The following is a 24,895-nucleotide window of genomic DNA, read 5'->3' on the forward strand; positions in this document are numbered from 1 at the left end:
TAGCTGCTCTCCCCCAGCTGCTCATGGCTCTGTGATAACTCCTCTGTGATAACCTCTTGAGTCGGTACCACCTTGCCTGGTACTGTTGGGGGCTATATGGCTCAGGGCTCATGCTTTGTGTGTTTGGAAGCAGTTGTTTGTTTTGAGGAACAAAAAATCAAACCCCGAAACCCAAGAAACTCTCCCAAAAACCACAGAAAAGCCCTCACAGCAAAAACAAACAAGCACAGAAACAAACAAACAAACAAACAGACAAACAACACTCCCCCCCAAACAAACAAAAATCAATCATTTTTCAGTGGTCAAGTTTCTGTATGTCTTAAATTTTGACAGATTGATTTAATTTCATTAATGGCAACTGAAATTCTGTTAAAACACAGAATATCCCAGGGAGAAAGCAAAGAGGTAAATAGGTTTATTATTTAGGGGGAAGAGGGGCAAGATGATGTTCAGACTGACTCTAGGGAGGAAGCAAGGAAGGAAGGAAGGAAGCATCTTCTTCTCCCATAACATGTGATTGCTCTGGGGCACACTGAGGCCCCATGGTCAGGGTTGCTCAGAAGCCTGCACCCACATCCCACTTGCCCTTTGGCTTCAGGCTACAAGAACCCCTCCAGCCCTGCCCAAGAAGCCAAGCATCTGGAGCCAGATGCAACCTCAGGTTAACCGAGTTGGCCTCAGCATAGTGCTCTTCCTCAGCTCTCTGCTTTCCACACCACATCCTCTTAAAAAACAAGCAAAATCATGGTAGAGTTACTGCATTCCTGACATGCCATTTAAACAGCACAAGGCCACCACCTGGAACCCCTGGCCCATCTTCGTCCAAATTTACTGAAGTCAATAAACAAGGAATTAGCAACACTTAACTCAGTAACCTCTCCAGACTGGCCACTCTCCCACTTGCAATCATCAGCTGCTGGACCTGAAGAGACTGGATAACAGAAAACATACATTTCAGCCATTTTAATGGGTCTTTGTCTGTGTCTGATGAAAAAACCCTCACTACTCTCTTCTTTTAAGGACGACAGAAACCCAGACGTGGTCAGTACCCTGCACACTGCCTTTTGATCCCTATTTTTTATACTTCCCTACTGTTTTCACTTAAATCTTGCATGTGGTTTTACAGTGAGCCTCTTTCTACTACCGGTGTGCCACCCTCCATGTGGCTTCCTCCTGCGTGCTCATGTGCCTGTTCCGTGGCTGGCGTTGGGTGCCTGTCCCAGCTGAAAGCAAATCAAGTAAAAGACACATGGTTTGATCTCTGCTGGATTAGCAGAATTAGCTTTTGAGGAGCAGTGCGAATGTAGACGTGCCTGCACGACTTGAGAAATTGAACCTCTAACACCCAGTGCAACTACTGATGAAGGCAGGTTAGTGCTGAAATACTCCACTGTCAGCACAGCCTAGGTGGGACATATGTCCTATTCATTTGTCCCTGCTATGGAGCATCATCTTCTGGTGGATGGTCCCTGTGGAAAACTGAGACAACCTATTAAATTGCCATCAAGAGCTCTGTAAGTCAGTGAGCTCTGTAATGTGCAGGAGGGACTTGCTTCTGAGAAACAACCCCCCCAAGGAAAACTGCTTCCCAGTAACAGCTCCTTCCCCATCGTGGATGAGATGTACGGAGGAGCAAGTGCCCACAGGGAGGGTCACAGCACAGCTGCTGTGGCCAAGGTGGCTGCAACCAGCCAGCAAGGATTTAATGTGCACTCACTGTATCCCTAATAACCACTGGGTCATAGGTTGGAGCTGCAGGGCAGAGGGACTTTGCACATTTAGCTCCCTCTTCAAAAACAACAGCAGTGCCGCAGCTGCTCAAGGGGGGTGGTCCATGCTGGGGCGGGGTCCACGCCTATGCTCGCCCCAGAAGGATTTCAGCAGATGGGAGGGCAAGGCAAGTGTGATGCATATCTATTTTCCAAAGGAAAACATAAGAAAAGTGCTTTCTCTCTACGCTGTACTCTCCCGTGCTTTTCTAAGGACGGCGAAGGGGGCTGGACGAGGGAAGTTTAACACGGCGGGTTATAATCAGCAGAGAAGCTCCTTCTGCTGTTTTCTCCCTGGGCACGTCTTGCGAACACCAGCTGTTCCAAACCGCAGCTCCCCGCTGCCTTCTGGTGGCAAAAATTCACTGTGGATCTTTCTCCCGGGCCGGGATTCTCCTCCCAAGCCGGCGCCAAGGCACTTGCACAGGGCCTGTGGTTTGGGGCCCCATCTCACACCCTTCCTGGCCTCGCCTGCCCTCCCCTCCCTGCAGAGCAATGCTGAAATTCCGCCTCTTTTCTGCAGAAAAAAGCTCCATTCTGTGCCAGGAAGGAAGGGGATAAACAAACCCTGTGGTTTGAAAGATTCAGCTCTGCCTCCAGAAATTAGACATGTCTCCAACGCTTCTCTGCCTCACAGGAGCTCCAAGATCCTGGCAGTCCTTTGTCAACATCTCCAAAAAGTGCAGGTACCTCCGAGGCTCCGGATGCCCAGGGTTAGGCGGTCAGGAATGGTGAACAGATTTCCATTCCTGGTTGCTGGGAGCAAACCAGCCAGCAACGAAGGGCTTATAGGATTTGCTGCTGCTTGTGTTTGTGACAGACATCTCCTAGGGAAGGATTAGCTTCGGGGTCCGGAGGTGGTCCCGCGCCTGCCTGGCCTCTGAAGCCCAGCAGGAACAAAGAGTGTGCTGAGGGTTTTGTCACTGCCTGAGTGCCCGGCTGCCAAGCTGTGCTGTGCCCAGGGCACAGATGTGGCAGCACGATGAAGATGAGGACCACAGCAAACCCCTGCTTCCAGCCCACTGCTTGGGGCTTTGTGCAGTGGAAGTGACTTTGGTGTTCCTCCAGAATTTACTGTGGGAATATGCTGCATTTTCTTGCATTGCTGTGGCTGGCAAAACCAAAATAACTTTACAATGAGGTGTGCATTCCATCCATTGGTTGCAGAGGAATTTACTTTCAATCACTTGTTGTCAGTCTGAACTCTTGCCCAAAAAGTGTATAGAAACGGGAAAAAAATGTATACTGTGGATGTGTACTGGAGGCTTCTTTTATAGGCGTGTCTATGTTTTTATTGTATCTAACCCATGAGGCCCTTGAAGTGTAGGGTGAACATGAGCCTATGGTGTCCTCATTATTTTTGTAGACAGCTGAAAAGCCTTTGGTTGGGAAGCCAAGGCTGTTCACATCATCAACAATCACCCTGAGAACCTTGCAGCCCTACCCTGCACCAGAGGGCTCTGCTTTGGAGCTGCTTGTTCATGACAAAGCAGAGACAGGGCCCTGATGACTGTATTAACACCAAACATTTCTGCCCATTCCAACTCATTCCAAGGCAATAGCAGCGCCTATCCTCCAGGCTCACCTACAGAGTTTGAGCCTTGCTGCCACTTGCTGTTTGATTATGGGGGAATGAAAGGAAATTATGCTTAGTGCTATTTCAGAAATCAAAGAACCCTTTTAAAAAGCAGGTGTAGGCAAGAGCATGTCAACCAAAGAAGATAAGTGGGAATCTGGGATTCACAGGATTTTCTTCCAGTTCAGAGTAAGGAAAGTGAGCAGCATAGCCCTAAGCATGTGATGCTCTTGCTGTTCTTTACTGTCCTGATCTTAGCTTCATGCCAGTCTTCAGTGCAGCTGACTGAAAGCTGGAGATTGTTAAAACCCCCTAAACATGGCCATTCTAATAGTGTTTCCAGGGAAAATAGTGAGTCAGAGATTATGAAGCAGCACTGTGGCTGTGTGCAAGTGCAACAATCAGTGCAGTATTCTCTGCAGAGTTAGGAGATGCAGAAACCTAAGGGAATATGGAGGTGGGGATTTATTTCAGAACTGGCTGGCTATTAAAGCAAGCAGAAGTTGGGGGTGTGAAAGTCTTCCTTTGCTACTTGGACAGATAGGGAAATGAAGGTGGTCTAGTCAGTCACAGAAAATGCTTGGCATGAGAGGGAAAGGAATGTTTAAGGTTACAAAAGTGAAACATGACAACCTTTGGTTTCATTTTCAAGTCAAATAGTGCAGAATTAGATCTTATCACTCAATACTTGAATTAATCATGGGGCAAGTATTTTAACTGAAAGAAATAGATCAAATAATAAAGGCAAGCTGCTACCAAGCTCAATGGAAACTCAAAAGAATGAGGAGGAATGAAGAGAGAGATCTGATTAAGATTAATAAAAATATCATCTGTGCCTTAGGGCATGTTGGTGTTCTCAAACACAAATTCATTCCATAGTCAAGAACATGGTGCTTTCATTTTCCATCAAGACACTGGGCTGGGTAAGAGCTTGAGTTCTTTCAGAGTGGACTAAATCCCCCAAGATGAAGAGGCTGAGCTGAGCTTCCCTCTCATTTGACTTTGTAGAAACTGTGGGTTATAACTGTCATATGCATATCAAATAAGCTCACTATTTTGATTTTACATTTCCAGTTCTTTTCTTTCATTGCTTCTAAATGTCTTCCCCATTAGACTCTCCTTTTTACAAATGCATATATGTGGAACTGGAATCAGTCACTGACTTACTTTGTAGAAGCACAACATTCTCTTCATTATTTTGGGTTATTTTAATGTAAGACTTTGTCCTGTGAGCGGGTACATTTTTAATCTGTCCATCAACTCAATGACAAGGGTCTTTCCTTTTCTTTCTGCTCGACAAATCCCGCCCAAGGTAAAAGTGGGCTGAGCTGTGAGCTTTCTGCAGTCCTAGATAGACTTTTGTTAGAGGATTTTTTCTCATGCCATTTTACAAGGCAGCAAAAAGAATCAGAGATCCTTCTCCCTTTATGAAGGATGTATTTATACAGATGTAAATCTGAGGCAAACTCAAAAATCCCCAAATAAAATTTGACATTAAATCTACCCGTATGAATCTGGTTAAGAAACGCTATATTAAGGATGAACACAATCCCTGGTATAAGAAATGATAAATTCTGAAAATGTTGATCATTTGAGGACTTTGGGAATGATTTTAACTAATTTTTAGGAGTAATAAAAGTGTTCAGCAGATAGTAGCTGACTGTGTTAATCTATTGTAAATATTGAACCTCTGGAAATTATAGGTGGAGATTTATCTGTTTGCTTTAGTAATAACTTAAACACTGGTCCCTGATAAGTGCTGTACCAACAGACTGGATTAGTTTTGGATCTCTGCAAGTGCTGAACAAAAGCACTAAATTGTGATGTAAAACAGCAAATCCCAGCACGCACTCAGGGCTTTCAAATAGCACAGCCCGGGCTCCTGTGTGCTATGCTGAGCTGTGCTTTGCCTCCCCAGGGCCCTGGATAAAAGGCTGCTCTGATCCTGCAGGCTGGGAGGCACGGAATGGATGCTGTCCTACAGACTGAAGCTGCCATAGCCAGGAGGCATCAAGCACCGACTTGGCACTGAGAATTCTCCTAATGGGAGTGGCCACCATCAGGACGTGTCCAGTTAGGCAGCATCCCAGTCCTGGGCAGCATGGAGCAGCAGGTGGATGCTGGAAAATGGGTGTTCTAAAGTGAGATACAACAGGCAGCAGGATGCACATCCCAGTACTGTCAATCTCATCTTACTGCCCTCACAGGCACAAATCTAAACCACTATGACCACATGGTTTGAGGACAAACAAGATGGCTTCTGAGGGATTTGTATCACTAAGAAAGTATTCCTTAAGCATTGAACACACCTCACTGTAAGAGGGCAATGGAATCATGTCAGGAAACTGGAAGCAGTGAAATACTTCTTGTGTAAAGGCTACAGGAAATTCTGGAATTGCAGTAGGTTCTTTCTGCCTTTTTCCCCAGCAGAGGTCCACGGTGCCAGTAGAACAGCTCTACCAAGGAGCTCAATAACTTCCCCGTCTCACTCAATGAATCCTCTTCTTGTCAGAGCACTTAGAGACACCATCCACCTTGCTTCCAGGCTTTGGGAGGCAGAGTCACTAAAGTAGCATCATTTCAATTGCCATTTCAGCCTCCCAATGGTTAAAAACCAGGCAAGTCTGGTATTTAGCACTGTTTTGTTAAATTATTTTACACAATTGTGTCATGCAACCATTTCACACCCTAAAAATAAACCCAGCTGGTTCTTAAGCAAATCCTTTGTCCTACTGTGCGGTTGGTCACCAGTGTATGACTGCTCAGAGGTGGTTTCTCATGTTTGGCCAGAGTTCCCTGTTGTTGATACTTCTTAGAGGCCTCTGGGACGAAAAAGATTTTCTAACCCTGTCTGTCTGTCCTGGCTTCCCAGGGCACAGCCCCTCACTGCCTGCCACCATGGGCCAGCACCCCCACAGCTGGGGAGGCTGAAGTCGCTCAGAAGATGCTGGATTAGAAGATGCTGGAAGACCAGTGCCAGTTTGGTGCCTGGTCCCAGTGGCACCTCTGGGACTGCTCTTAGTCCAGCTTTGCGACCCAGAAGCTGGGGCAGAAAGTGAAAGGCTCAGAAGAGGTCTCCACTTTTGGTACCTTAAATGGTGTCCCCCAAATTGAGATGCTGGGGTAGGAGTTACCTGCCCTTCCTGGGGGACAGCAGAGCTGGGTCAGCATTCACAGAGTGTCTGGGCTCCATATGGGGCTGGAGGAGTCAAGTTCCTGTGGCAGCTCTCCCCAGGGACTGTCCCCAGCCCCACTCTCTCTGCAGTTGCCACCACTGTTGAGTACACACAGGTCAGCTTGACCTTTGCCAGTCTCTGACACACAAAAGCCACAAAAAATTATGTCCAGTAACCAAAAACCCGTCTGCTCCCACACTCACATCTTGCTCCCATGATCTGTAGTTGCTTCTGTCTCCCTGCTTGTGCCAGCAAGAGATGTGGAGGCTGGCTCTGTTTAATTTCTCCTTTGGAGACAGGAGAAGAAACAGAGCCTGTTTGTGTTCCTCTGTGCTCAGTGCTATGTGACCCAGGCAGCCTCTTCACTCTGCTTCCAGTGCACTCGCAGGCTCCCAGCTGCAGCACGGTGCCTGTGCCCCTCGCTGGCTGCATCCCACCCACTCTCTGGGCTCCATTCCTCTCCCAGAACATCACTTGGGGCATCTTCTGGGGGCATGAGAGTGAAGGAGTTCAAATAACAGTCCAAACGATGGTCTGCTCTCATCCACAGAATTTGCATTTGATTCATTCTGAAGATATATTACAAACCTTTTGGACACTACTGGCATCAATGGAGCTCTACAGAAACATCTGTCAGTTTCCTGGCCTCAGTGCCTTCCTTCTGCCCTGGCACAAGTTTGTCCATGGGCCTCATGCTGACGGCTGGACACTCTGAGGTCTCACCTTCTGCATTTGTCCAGCTGAGCTGTGTTACAGACGGGGTGACACAGGGCAGGATGCTCAGCAGGGCTCGGGTTTGGGCACAGTCCCACAGCACTAAGCAAGGAGAGAAGAGCATCTCCAGTGAGGACTATGGCAGATCTCCCCCCAAACCATCTCCTTTCTCTCCACCCCATGTGGGACAGAACTTTGATGTGAAAAATCATCATAAGGCAGGGGGACCAGTGCCCTCCTGATTGCCCCATCCCTGGAGATATGACTTTGCACAGCAACACCTCCCCAATTCAGGCAAATTCCCCTGATTCTTTCCCTGTTTCTGACAAGTCAAGGGTCTCTTCTTTGCAGGAGACCTATGAGGAATTCCAGTCTTCCCCCTGGAAAACGTCTCCTTAGAGCTGTCGTTACTCTGCCCCTCTCCAATGCCTTGTCTAGCTTTATTTCATCACCAAGTAGGGCCAGCCAGCATCTGGGTGTGCTGGTCCAAACAAGATAGAAATGCTGAGCAGCTCTATTTCTTCATCTGTGTAATTTAGGAAAAGGGAACTGCACTTCATGACCACTCTTCAGCCTTTGATGTATTCCGATATACCCTGTACACTTGCAATTTTTTTCCCACATCATGATAGGATAATACTGAGTGTATGTTAATAAGAACTTCCAAAGATGTTTGAAAGGCTTGTTTGTTTCTCTGCAAAGGGAAATCCTCCCCCTCCCTGACATGTGCACTTTTCACTCCGAAGATTTATTCTTCAAGCGAGCCACTTTTTGGCATTGTTCCTTTTTGTTTATTAGCTATTCCTGACTTTCTGTTGAACAGGAGGTAGGAAAATTGCCAAAACACATGGAAAAGGCTTTCCTTGTGTGACAATAACACAAGACAAGGCAGGGCAAGAGAGACATTTAATTAATACTTTTAACAGATGTTGATCATAAATGAAGGGGTATAATTCATTTGCATGTACCAGTGCCTTCAGATGATGAATTAAGGGAAGAGTTTTGGCATTGCTTTTATACTGATGTGCCCTCCAGTCAGATTTAATATGCATATGGATAAAGCTCACCAAACTCCATTAAAAGAAAGCTTTAAAAATTTTTCTCCAAACAATCCCTGAATAAATGAGTATATATATTAATTTATGTGGTTTTCCAAAGACTCAGCTTTCCATCTAGCTTTCTAGAAAATTACTTTTTTATGTTTTCCCTGTTTGATGTCTAAAGTGAAGCCTTTCTCCTTTACTGAGATGAGAAGTGTTGTCAATAGGTGCTTGGCTGTGGTCCTGCTCCATGCAGAAGCATTCAAGTAGCCCAGAGATTGGTTTGGCCCCTAGAAATTTTGCTATAACTAAATATTTGTGAGTATTTCTGTGACCTCTTTGATCTGCCATAGACATATAAATGCCAGGAATATGGTTGAAACTGGTCTGGATGAACAGGCTAAGGCACATCTCCAATATACACTGAGTTTGTACTCCAAGAGATGAGTTGTATAATGCCAACCTGGATGCTGCTGAGAAAACCAACCACCTGCTCTTCTACTTTGTGAAAGGAGGACCCTCTGGATAGATGCTCATTTTAGGAAGATATAATAATTCTTGTCATGCAAAGTTTTTATGTTTTTTTAAAATGCAGAACCCAGGACACATTTCAATGCACTCAGGAGATCCGATCCAGCTTATTTCTTGCTCTGAGTCCTGTTGGGAATCACAGAACAGAAATTGTCTGCAGCTGTCTCCACTTCCTGGGAACACGTGGCCAGTTTTGCCTTTCTAATGGGTAAATTAATGAATTCTTTTTTCTCTCACCATATTTTTAGCATGTCCTTCCTTTTACAGATGGAAAATCCAAGAATTCCGGGAAAATCTCAACACATGTAGATCTGAGTTTAAGAGAAGCCTCCATGGGAATGGGAGGTCAGGAGGGCGCATAGCCAACCCGCCCACCCCGCCCTGAGGAGCTGTGCTTGAACAGACTGAGTTGCTCAGTGCTGAGCTCTCTTCTCTTTCTCTTGAACTAGAAGAATTCTTTCTTCTCTGTGAGAAAAAGTTCTTTTGAATGAACCCTCCCCTCTTTTTTAATTTGTGGTTGTTACAAAGACAGTAACTGTTCTCACAAGCCGTTCCACAGTCACAAGTTTGGATGTACATAGTGGCTGCAAAAGGATTCAGAGGGAAAGGAAGCACAAGTACAACCTGCACTAGAAAATATCTCCATATTTGTGCAGTAGGATTGGAAGAACGAGGAACCTCCATGCTTCACAGCTGAAGGGTGAGTTGGTCATCTGTGAAATGTTCTCTCTTCCACTGACAGAAAGCTCTTGAGCCGTTGTATGCTCCTGAAATACATTTTCAGGGGATGTTACTGCATGTAACGGTGCTGGACTCAGCACTGCTGGCTTCTCCTTGCCCTGCTGCTCTGGGCAAATAATAGGTGCAGTATACTCTATGGATGCTTGAAACTCCTCCAAGGCATTGTGTTGATAATTTTTCTTCCCAAGATTATTTTTAATCCCTATTGGTGTTGCAGTCCAGCTCAGAGTGTATCTCTACATTGAAAATTAGGATAAAGAAAGGATTATTGGCTGCAGGAAGAGGTGGCAAAAGCAACCATGGGCATAGAGAAATGCCTGCAGTGATGACGCAGTGGGTGGTGTGAGGACTTTGGCCTGTACCCTCTGACGTGGGGCCACATTCACATGGCATAACCTGGAGTGCAGAGCCAGGGAGTGGGAGAGGGGTGAGCGTTTCAGTAGCTCCTGCTCAAGAAATCCACCCTGAACTGCACCTGGGACTGCAAGACTTGTCTGTGTCAGCCTCGGAGGGTGAGGATTTGCAATACGCTGCCATCCATGGGTGCAGAGGCTGCCCACCCGTGACAGTCTCACCCAAGGGCACTTGGTGCTGGGACCGGGGTACTTGTGCCTGTTCCTTGTAAGCATTGAGGGAGAATGGAAAATAAAGTGAGTTCTGATGGTGAGAAACAGGGACAAGAAAAATGTTGTGCTCTCCAGGAGTTTAAAAACAGCTTGAAAAATTATGCTTATGGAGGAGGGAGGAGGAGGGGGGAGACATGTGTTCTTGTTTATTCATTCATATTTCTATTGGTCTTTATTATATTTAGACCATGCTAAATGATGACACTAGAAATGTTTTGTATTTAGTGATGATCTGGAGAGCAGGAATGCTCCATGGCAGCCTGTGCAGCTCCTCCTGGCCCAGATTCCATTGCACATATTTGACACTGTTGATGCAGCTCACAGTGCACTGTCATCTGATGGAGGTGTAAGCTCAAAATTTTTCTGCTCAGTAGTTTTCTTTATTTTCTTTCACTAGCAGGCTGTTATCAGACAGGAGCAGAGGGAAATCAAATATCATTAAGCTCTGCAAGACCTCTGCCCTTCTTGAGCTGACACAGGGGAGCTCTTAATTTCTTTGACAACTAAATAGAAGAAAACAAAACATAGTGTTCCTCGTTTTTCTAAACAGTCACTGACGTGAAAAAAGATTCAGTTCTGAAATGAAGGAATTAATCTTAGGGCTGGTGTTTGAAAAACAATAGGGTGTGCATTTGATATTTGGAAAAATACTAAGCTGGGACATTGTTACAGCCATTTCGGGTGCCTCTGTAGCTTATAGAGAGGCAGAAAACCAGAAGCAGCATATTGCTTCTTTGAAAGCCTATCAAAGACATCAGACATACAATGTAATTTCTGTAAATTGATTTAACACTATTAATCATTAATCACTAATAATTTCTATAACAGTGGTGTTCAACAATCACTTTGTCTTTCCTTTCCTTTTTCCCTGATTTGATGGAAGAATTCTTTGAATGAAGAGAGAGGAAGGAAACAAAGCTGGTGGTCCCAGTAGCTTCTGTCTGTGCCAGCTGTTTTGCTGTTAGATGGAACTAGATAAATGGGTCTCTTCTGACACGTGAAAATGTAATTTTCTTTTTGCTATGTCCTGATGAATTCTGCAGGTTTTTCCCCTGTTGGGGGTTAGGTGTCCTTTTTTTGTTGTTCTGGCCTGCCCGTGGAATTTTTACCCATTCGCTGTTGGGACAACCTAACTGTGGGTACTCAGTAGGTGCTCGACAAAGAACCAAGAGTGGCCGGGCCCAGGGGGGAAGGGGGCAGGAAAGGAGGGTGGGGACAGTTCGGCAGGCTTTCTTCGGCTTCGGGGAAAGACATTCCTTTTTTTTGAGGCGCGGAGCTGCTGCGGTAAAGAGGAGGGAATTTCGCCATCACCCAGACGGAGGTGCTGCTTCTTCTCCTTCTCCCCTCTTTGTTGGTGGCCTCATACCCCCTGTCCTGCCGGGACGTGTGGCAGTGCCAGGCACCGCCGCGGAGCTGCTGTTCCACCTCATCCACCGGCCCAGGATCTCAGCTCATCCCTGCTGTTCCAGCTGAGTGTTCCTCAGAGCCCTGCAGGAGCACCGGGACTGCCCGCCCAAGGGGTTTGTGAAAACAAAGCCTCTCCTCCATCCCTTCCCATCTCACCGAGAAGGCTGTCACGGGGTCCCTGGTTCTGTTTTCTTGCTAATGCTGTAGTTATTGTTGTTTGTTTGCCTAGTTATACTAGTAAAGAACTGTTATTCCTATCCCCAGATCTCTGCCTGAAAGCCCCTTGATTTCAAAATTATAATAATTCAGAGGGAGAGGGTCTACATTCTTTCATCCCAAGAGAGGCTCCTGCCCTCCCTAGCAGACACCTGTCTTCTAGAGCCAAGACATCTCCACAAAGAACACACTCTGGTGTCTTTGGTGAGAATTCATTGGGCTGAGGATTGATCAGAAGCCTTAGATGCACATCTCCCAGCCTTTCAGGGATGCAGGCTGGCTCTGAAACCCCCTTGGTGTCTGACAGTCATTCTGCAGGACCCATCCTCAGATAAAATATCAGTGTGCAGGACAGATCTAGAGACCTTTTGTACTTTACCGCTTCCTCTTCTCTCTTACCCTCTCAGAGTTTTTCATGCAGGGTCTCAGTGTTGTGGCCATAAGTCATTCTCTGTGCCCAGCACATGCTATCCAGAGTCTGTGTAGGATTATGTACACAGGGATATGTACCTTGGAATGCTGCCTGTGCTCTGGTGTGACACAACAGCCCAAGCAGAGCTTTGATTTGGTTTCTCCTGCAACATCAGCAAAGGGGATATGCCCTGGCCTAAAGCAGATGCCCTGGGGGGAGTGGATTAGTGGGCTATTGAGATTGTCCATCCATTCAGCTCCCAGTTCCCTTATCTCTCACGTTTGTCTCTCTACTGGCTTTTTCACTTTCTTATAACTCTGTTCCTGGAAAAGGGTGGGTGGGAACGGAAATACTCCATTAAATCTGTCTCCACTGATTTCCATTTCCACAGTGCATGTGATAACGGGGGCACGCCAGGCTCCTCCTGGGTGTCAATACCGCAGACTAAATCTTTGCTTTGTTTGTTCAGTTAGAACAAACCTAGGCTGTCAGGCTACCATCATAAACTGCCACATCAGCAAGGATTGAACCTGGCCAGAGGAACTTCTGATCAAGAAATAAGCTTTTCTAGAGTCTTGAAAAGTCAGTATGTTGGATCAGATTCATTGGCTGGCTGCTGTGACAGTCCTGGGAGTCCTGGAGCAAGGTAGGGGCCATTAGATGCATTTGTTCAAATAGTGGCTGGATCAATCTACTGTAACTCCACTGATTTTCTTTTGCTTTCATATTTAATGTCTCCTGTTGCACTGGCACTTCTCTGCTTTTCAGGCAGTGAACTGATATCTTGTCTGGGTTCTGGAGAGCATTCGACCAAATGAATGAATGGGAAGTCCTTTTTCTGAACTGACCTACCCCCTTTTTGGTAGATCTTTCCCCTCTACATGTAGGATTTCCCTCTTTGGGTTTACGGCAGTTCCTGAAATGCATGTAGATGTGAGCATACAAAGAGCTCTGCAGTGTGAAAGGGTGGAAGGATGGGCTCTGGTCGGTCACATGGAACATCTCCAAGTCATAGGTCCACATTGCATGACAATTTAATTCAGTGTCTGGTTGGCTTATCTGTGGCATCAGTTCCATCCCTACACAGATATCAGAATTTAGAAGAGGAAAAAAATAAAAGACTAAAAAAACCTTGAAATTGTCGGTAGTAAAGTGCATCTGAATTGTGTAACAATTCTACCGTCTGCTGATTATGCAAGAAAGCAGATAACACTGGTAATACGTGACTATATATTCCTTGCTGCGCTACAGCTCTGGGTCATTCCTTTTCCTTATCTAAAAGGTACCTGGGAATTTATTCTAACTTTCTCTGCTCAGTGGGGTGTGGGGTTAGGAGAAGACTGCAGACCTTTTTTCCCAGCCTCTGGCCAGCTCCTGACTCCACTGTGCATAGCCATAGGACTGACCAATGATACTTTTCTCTCTTTTGCTGCAGCCTACTTCTTCCTCCAGGTGATCTATGCTAGGAGGTTGTTTGGAGTTTCACCTCCAAAGATCTCAGGCCCTCCTGAATTTGAAAGGATCTCTCGAGCACAGTAAGAAAATCCTCTTACCTGATGTTTGTCAGATCTCATGTAACCTCACTGTTTTTCCCCTGCTTTGCTATTCCTTTCCTGGAACTGTAATTAAGCAATTACCTCCCTGGAGGATGATTAATGGGTTGAAGAGTCAACATCAGAATTGGGTTGGCTCTTGAGTCATAATCCAGCCACTGCTGATAAAACCACACATGGATCTCTGCTGTACGGTGAAGAGCTCCTAAAGACATAACCCTTGGTGCCTGAGACTTAGACTGTTTTTATCCAAGTGGTGTCCAAACCTCAGGCAGCTTCAGCTCCGCTCTGAATCTCACTCATGGGCAAGGACAAGTTCCCAGAGAGATCTCAGCTGGAGCTGGGACAAGGATAATCCAGCATCTCTGCTGTGACTTCTGTGCTAGGGCTGCAGTGGGGAGGGAGGAGCTCCCAGTGTTGTTGTAGCTGACCACTGGGAAAAAAAGCAAATGAGTAGCTGGCGCTGGATTGCCTCAGCCATCCCCTTCTCTGCTCCTTCACTAGCCTAGACTCAGCTTCATCCAGTATCTTTTGGTGCTACTGCACCTTTGGGAGGACAGGGCATGGCATACAAACAATCCCAACAGTTATGTGCTCCCTCCAACTCCTGCACAAAGCCCAGGCTGCTCTGGCCTTATCTACTTGAGGGACAGACTTTCCCTACAGCTCAGGGATTTGGGGCATTGACAGCAGGGTTTGAGCTGCAGCACTTGGGAAGAAGCAGTGGGAGTGTTCATGGAGCCTTTCTGTGCACAGTCTGACCTGTGAATCTTTTACTTAATTTCTTGTACCCTGGAGACCCTGTTCTTTCCACTGTTTAATTTCTGTGAATAAAGCTGGGACAGGAAGCGCAGGAAAAGGAACAAGCCTGGAGACTTTTTATGACAACATGAGTTCTAAAAAGCGAAATCCCTCAGTGTCTGGAAACTGCTAGGGGAAGCAAAAGAGGAAGAGCTTCCTTCCTTTCCCTAGTTTATGACCGTTCTCTTTCCTTCCAGAGTGAACTCCTCTGAGTATTTTCCCATCTTCCTGGCACTTCTGTGGCAGGCTGGACTCTTCTTCCATCAAGGTGAGAATATCCCTCTACCTGGTTTGTCACTGGATCTGCTCCCCTGCATGCTGCCTCAGTCCTCAGGTGCTACTCAACTTCTGAACAACAAATTAAGCAGTAATTCTGTCTCTGATGGGAGAGTAGAGCCAAAGGACACAGAGTCTCTATTCCTTCACTTTGGGCTACCTCCTTGGTTCCAAGTAGCTCTGAAAAGCCTTTGGAGATGGTAACTGCGATCTCTCCTGAACACAGGTCTGGCTGCAGCCTTGGGTCTGCTCTATCTCTATGCCCGCTACTGCTACTTTATGGGATACAAGGCATCATCCTCAGAAAGGTAAACAATCACACACACTCTTACACACTCTTACACACACAGTTACACACTCACACACACCAGCACTCAGGGGAGTACATGGTAACCCCTAGGGGGGTGTATTTTGGATTATAATGTGCTTTGGGAAAGCTCAAGACTCTTGGGTGCTCTGGGGTTCCTGCATAACTCAGCCTGGTCTCTGAAGCATAATGTGAGCATGGATACAGGGCTGGGGCAGCAACACAGGTACTGGGCAAGGCTGGAGCTGCCCCAAGCCCTTTTGGTTGAGTGTGTTTGCTCCCTTGAGGAGGAAGCTGGGATCCCACGCAGGGGGCAGGGGACAGCCTTTCCACCCACTTCTGCCGGGAGAAAGGGGCTGTTCCCAGGCGGGAAGCTCGGTGTCAGCAGCTGCCTCTCTCCCACCAGACTCACCCCGATATACTTCAGTGCTGGAGTCCTCTGGATTCTCATTGCAGTGTCAGCCCTGGGTATCCTGCATTTCTTCCTCTCTCACTATGTGGGGCTGAATGTCCTCCAGCGTCTGAGAGCATGATCCATCCTCTGTGTTTCATCACTGTCTTCATCTCCAAGCTCCCTCCTGCCTGCCTTAACAGACTGGCTGCAACTCAACAGCCCTCGATGAGAAATCCACCCTCACCTGAGCTTTTAACACCTCCTTCCTCACTGTCCAGCACTGCTGAGCTGTTTAGGAGACATTTTTCACCCATGACACTTTGTGTGCCAAGTGCTCCACATCTGGCGGCTCCAGTGTGTCTGATGGGGAAACAACAATCCCAAACAAGGATATATAAAAGAAAAATTTCTCAGTCTGAGTTTCCCAGTGAGTTGTCAAAGGAAAGTGCCATGTGTTCCCCATTCTCAGCCCAGGCACAGAACACAGATTCATGCCAGTTTTCCAAGGCCCACACCTAAGAAAGACATTTGTTTGGAACCAGATGTGGGCTGACACATAATAAAAGAGGTGAGATATAAACTGGAGCAGCCACCAACATGTTGTGCAAAAGTCTGTTGGTGCCCTCATGCTGGTTATCAGCCACTCCTGTAAATCAGACTGTGCGAATCCATCACCACTTTGCATGTGCCGCTTTGAACTTGGTCCAGTGACAACAGGCACAAATAAAAGGTCACTGAAGTTGCTGTCCTGAGTGTCTCTTTGTGAGAGTGCAGCTAGCAGAGAACAGAAACATGAGTGTGTGAGTGCAAGGTGGCTGCCTTTGTTTCCCTGATATACAGTCCAAATGAAGCCTGCAACCCTGTGTGCCATGGGAGGAGAGCTCTGAGGAGGGAGAAGCTGATTTTTGGAGATGTTGAACTCATGGATTGGGTGCTGAGCCACACAGCACTGAAAAGTGGCTTACCCAGTGCTCAGGTCCCTCCTGCATCAGCAGGGGCTGGATTTTCATGAGTTCAGTATTCACAATACTGATGCTTTTGGCCACTGGTGCCTTCATGTTGGTGCCACAGCTCAGGAAATGCCAGCAGTGCTCAGTGTGTCACTATGGGGGGAATTCACACCAAACTCAGAGAGTGAAAATAATTGCATGAGCATGATGCCAGTCCAACCACATAACCAGACCCCCTGCTCTCCCCTCCTTTTCCCAGCACTAGGCATATCTGGACTGTAAGAACAAAAGGCAGGGGTTTTTTGGAGGAAATGATTAATTTTTACTATTGTTTCTTTTCCTTCCATGGATTTTAAATTGGCTTCTCCTGCAAAGCCCCCAGTCCACTTCCCTTTCAGGCTATCCTGCCTTGGAGTCATGCTGCTGCATTGAAACTGACAAATGCTGCAGGGTAAGGCTTAAAGCCAAACAAAAATAGCTGTACAACACTTGTCTATGCAAAGTTTTCAGTGCAGCAGGGCCCCATCCTCATGGGACTCCTCAGGTGTCACAGCAAGATAAATAATAACTTCATCTCCTGGCATCTTTGGTGACACATTTCAGAAAAGTCTGAGCATACTGTAACCCTGGCTGTGCTTTAGCAATGTCAGGGAGGAACAGATTTCACAGTGAGATTTCAGTTAGTCTTTGCATTAACAGGTCCTACCATGTCCTGAAGTTGTTCCCCAGTCCTTACCTTTTCACCAGTATAACCATTCACCTCCCAGAGTTAATGTGTAGGGACCAGCCCCAGCTGCTGGTGCAGGTCCTGACTCTGCATCAAAACTCTGCTTTCAGGGGTTAGTCCAAGTGGATACTCACTGGTTCTGCAGACACAATCTTTGTCTTTTATCCTACAAGCAGTTTTTTAAACCCACTGTATAAACCTGGAGCCACTGCCCACCTCAGCCCCGCTTGTGTCCGCTCTGTGTGTGACAGGGCCGCAGGATGACTCAGAGGAGGGAAATTAATGATTCAGCAGTGAGATTGTAGCCGGCTTCTCCCCTTGGATGCACAGAAGACCATTAAAAATCCTGGCACAGCACAGTCAGGCTCTGGCCTTGGTGGCTGCCACAGAAAATCTGACGGGCACATAATCAGCCCTTCAAACACTGTCAGAGGGGCAATTTCAGATGCCTCGAGCAGAAGGGAAGTTGCTCCCCTCCACCAGGGCTGGTGTCATTGCTCTGCTGCTTCATCAGTCAAAGAAAACCACTTCATACTGATCGATGGTTCAAACAGACGATGATTTTTGGGAGTAATCAACTCGAAGCTGCTGCCCAGCACCCTGTGTGGGCTGTATGGCACCAGTTTGCCCACCTGAGCCTGCTGCAGAAGTGCTGGGGGGCCGCTGGGCTGGCACAGGGTGTGCTGGGGGGCTGCACCTGCCACCGCGGGTCACCGTCCCGCAGGTGTGAAAGCCACGCCGTGAGCAGCAGAGGAAAGGTGATCCAGCCGCCAGCAGCACTGCTGCGCTCCTGTGGGCTCTGGGGGAGGGTTCCACCGCCATGGGAGCCAGGCCCACGCCGTGAGCCCCGTTCCTGTCGGGATTCGTGTCCCCGCTCCTCTCGGGATTCGTGTCCCCGCTCCCCTCGGGATTCGTGTCCCCGCTCCTGTCGGGATTCGTGTCCCCGGTCCTGTCGGGATTCGTGTCCCCGCTCCTCCCGGGATTCGTGTCCCCGCTCCTGTCGGGATTCGTGTCCCCGCTCCTCCCGGGATTCGTGTCCCCGCTCCCCTCGGGATTCGTGTCCCCGCTCCCCCCGGGATTCGTGTCCCCGCTCCCCTCGGGATTCGTGTCCCCGCTCCCCTCGGGATTCGTGTCCCCGCTCCACTCGGGATTCGTGTCCCCGCTCCCCTCGGGATTCGTGTCCCCGCTCCTCCCGGGATTCGTGTCCCCGCTCCTCCCGGGATTCGTGTCCCCGCTCCCCTCGGGATTCGTGTCCCCGCTCCACTCGGGATTCGTGTCCCCGCTCCTTCCGGGATTCGTGTCCCCGCTCCTCCCGGGATTTGCGCCCGCTCCGGCCGCCCCGGCCCCCGCCGCTTCCCGCGGGTGTCGGGAGAGGGCGCTGGTGCCCCGCGGCTGAGCGGGGGCTGGGGTAGGGGCGGGGGGCCCGGGGGGGTCCGAGGGCAGCGGCCACCGACGGCTCCGGGCCCGCCGCCTGTGCCCGGCTGCGCCCCGAGAGGTGCTCGGGGCAGCGCTCACCAGGCAGCCGGCACAGCCACGGCCTCTGGCACTCATCCACGAACCCGCCTGCTTCCAGTTTGATCCGAGCTGGGCCAGGCTCTGGCTTTAAGGCATTGGGGGGGGGGGGGAGTCCTGGAGCCTCGCAGGAATCTCCTGGGGACGCTTACGACAGACAATGCAAAGTCCGCTCTGCGGACTCCAGAGCTCCTTTCTGCTTCCTCCCCTTAGGGCTGCCAGTTCATTGCCAACAGCGGCGGAAAAAAAAAAACACATTTGGCGTGCGGTATTTGAATGCAAATTCACTCTGATAGTGCCACAGGCTCCCTGGATCAGCAGCCAGCCGGATGGGAGGCCAGCAGAGAGCAAAGGAAACCCGCAGAACCAGCGAGAACTTTTTTATCACAAGAGGTACAGAGGCTGAACTTGTAAACAAGCCTCTGTCCCCGGCGGGGCGGGTTCCACGCGAGTGACGGTGGAAGTGCAGAGCTCTGGCCCCGGACAGAGCAGCTGCCACCCGCCGCAGGCACCGCCGGCACGGTGTTCCCATCGCCGTGTTCCCAGGATCCCGGCCAGGTTCCTGCAAGGCTTTTGGATCACTGTGCAGAAGTTTGTAACTTATTATCTTGAAAGCTTCAAGGGCACCCACGTCTACTTCCCTATCCGTGACGTGCTGGCCCGTGCCGGACACGGGCACGGATAAGTCTGGTGCGGGCAGCGGCCGCTTTACAAGTGGCCACCAGACTGAAATATTGTGCCCTGGCATGAGGAAGAACAGCACCCGTACCCCCAAGCCCTCGGAAAAGCACTCCCAGTCCCTCCGGAGCACGGCTGGGTGGGACGGATGGAGGACACTCTTGAATATCTCCGGGAAGCAGGGCTGCTAACTTTCTTTTTGGCGAGGGGTGTTGTTTGAGAAGGAAAGTCCCGTGGGGCCGGGGAGGAGGGTGCAGCTGGTGGCCCCGGCTTTGTGGCACTGGCGTGTCAAGCAGGTTTCCATAGCACCAGCATCCATAACACGGGGCCAAAGCGAGGGAGAGAAGTAGGTCAGACAGGGCTAACAATACCGAGACGTGTCTATCTGTGGCTCAGCCTGACCCAGGAAAGGGGTGAAACGAAAAAGAATGGGAGAGGGAAAGAAAAAAGAAAGAAAGTATCCACAGTCTGAGCAATGAATTTCTTTCCCTCAGAAAAATGAGGACCTTTTAAAGCCACCTTTGTGTATCAGCGCTGAGCAACCGAGACTAGCACCCACCTCCTGCCCATCTGACAACGGGCTACAAGGGAATTCAAATGCTAATTTGGAGCCTGACTTCTCAATGGGCCTTTATTTCTGCAGCAGCACCAGGGGAGCCAGCCGGCAAGAGCTGTGGGGATGCAGTCTCCGGAACACAACTGTGGGACACTTCCCTTTCCCCTCACCATTCCTCACAGTCACTTTGTTACCCCTTGTCTTAGTTTTACTTGTTTACGTGCAAATGACTTCAAGGGCAAGGAAAAAGAAAGGCGAGCACGTGGAGTTGTGTGAGTGAAATGCCCCCGCTAGTGATCCATTTTATGTGCTGAGTCTGCAGAGGCCTTGCTGTCGTTGTCACAGCATTTTGGGGGTTGCCTGCTTTGCAGTACGGTCGTTTTGAGCTATGTGTCCATCAATGCCAAAAGTAGGAAGAACATTATGGGAAGTGAGATCCAGAACCCTCTTGATCCGAGACACACAGAATGGGCATGTAACAGAGCAAAGTCAGGGGAAGGAGTGCTTTGCCCAGGGGTAGTTGGAGACTGTGGGTGCAAGAGCACAGCCCTCACTGGAGAGGTAGAGATTGACTGGGATGAAGAGCGTGACTGTGGTTGACCTGAGTCATACCTAGGGCTGGAAAACACCGTATTTGGCTTAAACATCACCCCCACACCATCACAAGGAGATGAAGCAGTGGATGCAGGCATAGGGCCTTTCAGACAGGCCAGTGAGACCAGGCCCCTTGCCTGCAGGCAAGTTCTCCCTTTACATTAACCACAGGCCACAACCCAGTGTAGTAAAAACCGTTTCTGCACTTGATAGTGGGGTGAAGTCCAAGAAAAACCAAAGCTATCTCCAACTTTGTGTGTTAGCAGTTAGGAGGCCAGAAAAATACACATTCTAAAGTTAAAATTTGCCTCCTTCTCATCAGTTTTCTACTTCCCAGCAATTACCACTTGTAAGAGAGCTCCAAGAATTCACCTTTCCCCAGGTAAGGGCAGACCCACAGTATATATAAGATGGAAAGGGCTTAACATGGCCTTTTGTGAATGCCCTCCCTCCAAAGGAAAACCGACCACCTGCTGTGGAACCTTAGGGAAGTGCATACCCAGCTTCAGCCCCCACCAATTCTGTGCCAGCCTCTGTGTTCAGGAACTAAAGGCAAAACTTATGTAGGAAGAGCTAAAGAGTCAGCACTCAAGAGAACTCACAGAGCACTTTCTGGAGTGAGAGAATAGAAGATCTGTACTTGGGCATGTGCATCAGATGTGTTGTTTTGTCATGGCATTGGTTGACAAGAGAAAGCTGGGTGACCCCAAATTACTAAGGCAACATTGCCTTCAAGGAGTAAAAGTCAGGGATCATCATTTCAGTGAGGCTGAAGCTAGTGGGCTGTTGTGGTCTCTGCTTCTGAATCTGCAGTTGGCGAGTGGCTAAAATAGGTTCCATTTCATGAATATGGTTGGCCAGGATAACCAGAGCTCAGGACTGCTGTCTGCCCTGATACAGTACCACAGCACACTCTCTCAGCATTGCACTGAGTCACCCCACTGTCCAGTATCTACGGCTTTACAGCTTATTCTCCATTTGTGAGGCCAAGAAGAAATGCAGACAAGGCTTCTTGGAGGTATGTGAATGTCCACTTTCCCACCTCTCTCCTGGCAGTACACGGGTTAAATGCCAAGGTGCTGTGAATGTTGTGCCTGAGTGAAGAAACCTTTCCCGAGAGCAGCCTGATGAGCTCAGCACGGTGCTGCTCAGCCAGATGGCTCCTGGACCAAAGCTGACTCCTGGACCAAAGCTGACTCATGCCCAGAGAGCTCAGGCAGCAGAACAGACAGACACCTGCAGCACGCTGTGGGTGACACCTCACCCCGGCTGGCCCTGCACTCACACTGGGGCAGCTCCAGCGGTAAAAACCAGGTGTTCTGCCTACTGCTATAATTCTAATGCTGCAAAAGTGAAATGGTGACAGGCCTGGGTTCCACTGACAAACAGAGAAACACCGGGCTGGTGAACTCTCAGCCCAGCCCTGAAAGGGTGCAACCATCAAGGGAGCAGAACTCTTCATTCTCCCAGTGGCAAAGGATGGTGAGCACAAACTGTGGATAGATAAGCTGATGGCACAAAGGGAAGGATGATAGATTCTAACAGTGCAGCAATGTCCTCAGAGAGAACAAGGGACTTGGGTATCTGTTTTCCACTAAAACAGTGTTTATCAGCCTCTCCAGCTGTTTTCCAGCTTGGTCTCTTAGTGAATTACAGCTTAGGAAAGGTGGGAAACATGAGCTACACCCAATCTGTGCTGCAGACCACCATTTTCAGAGAAATTAATAAAGGTAAAAAACAAAAATGAAAAGGAAGAAGTGTGGCCAAAAATCCTCTTAAATTGTCCAAAGCAAACATGGGAGGGAGACTGCACTGGTAAAGCTGTGAACCAGCAGCATTAGTGGGTGATGAACGTGGTCATGTTATCTAATATGGCAGAACACACATCATGCATTTTTAATAGCATTGTTTAGCTTCTATTTGTCACAGTCAGAGGCTGTTTTGAAAGGCATGGGAAATAACAGAAAGGTTATAATTGAATGGTAGGTCTTTTAACTGGAGGTCACATACAGAGAAACATACAAAGGCATTCGTAGTATAAGACTTCCATGTATTCCCTGTTTTTACAGCCCACATGAAAAACAAGTCAGCTGCAGCAGTGTTTACTGAGAATTAATCAGGTTTGCAGATTAAGTGTAAGATCCTGAATTATAGATGCTTATATGCAAACATAAGGCACATGCAACACACATAGCTGAGACATGAAAAATGAATTCTGACGGTGGCAGCAGAAGAAAAGGTAACAGCAAAGGAGGAAAGGGAAGGCGCATACAGTGATGATGGACTGAGTTCTGTTGTCTCTTCAGAGCAGGCATTAAAGTTCTGATCAATTCTCCCTGTAATGGCAAATGCTGATCCATGAAAGAATCATTGGTAATTATTTTTTGCATTGCAAAAATATCTCCAAAACCTACTCAGAAATGAGCATCTGCTTCACTCCCAGACACATAGAGTGTTTCCATATGTTTGGATGACTATAGAACCCTCAAAGCAAAGCTGCAGATTTTTGCCATTATCTTCTTACCCTGGAAAGATGTGCAAGCAAGATAACAAAGAGAGACTGGTATAAACCAGAAAATTATTGACCAGGTAGCAGGATTCAAGAGCTTACTTCAGTCCAGCTTAACACTCCACATGTTTTATGCATCTGTCTGCAGGCTAGACGGGGGCTCTCCATGAACCTGTGGAGAATTTGGGATGTTGCACACAGGCTGTGACTATCTGGCAGATTTCTACTCTGGAGGCCACCTCTTTGCCCATTTTCTACCTGATGCACTACAACACCCAGCAGGCTGAGCTTGGCTTGGATTATGGCCCTCACTCCTCCAGCTGACTTGAATGAGGCAAAACTTTTGGGAATGCAAATGGGAAAATGAGAGCAGCTCCTCTCCCCTGCTGTCTGAGCAGCAGATGCTTTTCCCCATTGCAGGAATGAAACAGTGAAATTCTGATGTAGATTAAAGCCTTTACAGGAAAAAGCAGGTACCCAGAGCTGCAGCATGAGCTGTGACAGACACAGCTGACTGGAGTTCAACTGGGTCTGCTGGAGGGGAAGGTATAGGTGTCAAGTTCACACCATAAAACAAAATGCCAGGTAAGCGTGATATCCGAATCTTAGAAGAAATCATGGAAAGAAGATCCTGTACCAATGCATTCAGGAAGATTTTTACCTCCTGTATCCCTCTGTGCAAGTGCTCACATACCATGGGACCACCCCCATGTGCAAAAGCACTTAACCAGCCAGGGCCTCTGAGGAAAATGGCTGCTCTGTTAGCAGTAATTCCATTTGAATTGTTAATTATTTTTGTCTTTCAAACACAGTGTATACATTGGCTAATCACAACTCTTCTGATAACTATTTATGTGTTTGCTTGCCCCTGCTGCTCACAGTCACGTTCTTTCCCTGAGTGTGACTGTACCAAACTCACTGTGGGATACATCAAAGGCAAGCTGAGTTTTTTGTCTAAGATTAGTAGCAGTTACATATTTGCAGAAAGAAGTCATATGACCTTTCTTCTAACACTGGAAGGATATCCAGAACTTCTTGTCAGTGTGAACACAGGATGATTTTAATTTCCTAAGAGTCCCCTAAAGAAAGGTTTTACATCAGACTCCTGTTTAACTAAATAAACATAAGATCAAGAAAATATTAAGCAAATCAGGCTTCATTTCTCACTCAAAATTAGATAGCAAGAGAACAGCCATTACAGCTCTCTTTAAAGCCATTTAATCACGTGGATCATGATGCATAAACAACAGAAAACCCATTTTCTGCCCTTTTTCAGATGGAGTAATGGGGACTAAAAATACCAATCAGGACTAATAAAATGACACATAGTAAATGTATCCCAGTGTATGAATATTAATACGCACTATAAAAAGTCCAAAATTATCATTATATCACTCCTAGAAACGCAAAGGCCTCAAAGGGGATTAGCAAAGGGATTTGCTTTTACACTAACACTCGGCCAGAAACAAAGCTTGAAGTCGATGCCACACCTCCACAGTCCTAAGGTCACCTCCTATCTGTTCAATCCCACAGCAAGGCTCCCTTGTAGCTATTTTAATCTGAAATTGCTTCAGCTTATGATTCTTTGTGGAGACGGTCTGTCTGGTTGGGAGAGCGTGGTCTGAGGGCGCAGAGGGCATGTGAGAAGTGGCCATTCCCAGCGCCCACTCGGGGATTCCAGGCGCAGCTCCAGCACAAGAACCTCCTGTGCCAAACCCAAAGGGCCCCAGCAGCGCCTGAGCGGGGCCTGCTGAGGCCGGGCTGCGCTCCCCAGGCCCGGGCTGCCACACAGCGGCCCTCGAGGCCTCGCCGGCCAGGCCCGCGCAGGCC

The 24,895-nt window shown here is 48.1% G+C and overlaps 1 protein-coding gene across 6 annotated transcripts; it reads left to right on the top strand.

The window, feature by feature from the left end:
* The first annotated feature begins 9,211 nt into the window (after window positions 1-9,211).
* Window positions 9,212-16,278, top strand: LOC131584199 (leukotriene C4 synthase-like). Of its 6 annotated transcripts, none has more exons than XM_058849079.1 (7): window positions 9,212-9,506; window positions 11,057-11,693; window positions 12,678-12,854; window positions 13,644-13,743; window positions 14,760-14,830; window positions 15,065-15,146; window positions 15,602-16,278. In XM_058849079.1, exons 3-7 carry the CDS (start codon window positions 12,797-12,799, stop codon window positions 16,056-16,058), a joined length of 768 nt encoding a protein of 255 aa, XP_058705062.1. In that variant the 5' UTR covers window positions 9,212-9,506; window positions 11,057-11,693; window positions 12,678-12,796; the 3' UTR covers window positions 16,059-16,278. The 6 variants fall into 6 exon arrangements, with proteins under 6 accessions (XP_058705062.1, XP_058705061.1, XP_058705063.1 ...); XM_058849078.1 differs by having other exon boundaries at window positions 11,442-11,693; XM_058849080.1 differs by having other exon boundaries at window positions 11,442-11,693; window positions 12,682-12,854.
* Window positions 16,279-24,895: the final 8,617 nt, after the last annotated feature.

The sequence above is a fragment of the Poecile atricapillus genome, chromosome 13, assembly GCF_030490865.1.
Source record: "Poecile atricapillus isolate bPoeAtr1 chromosome 13, bPoeAtr1.hap1, whole genome shotgun sequence".
Classification (NCBI taxonomy): Eukaryota; Metazoa; Chordata; class Aves; order Passeriformes; family Paridae; genus Poecile; species Poecile atricapillus.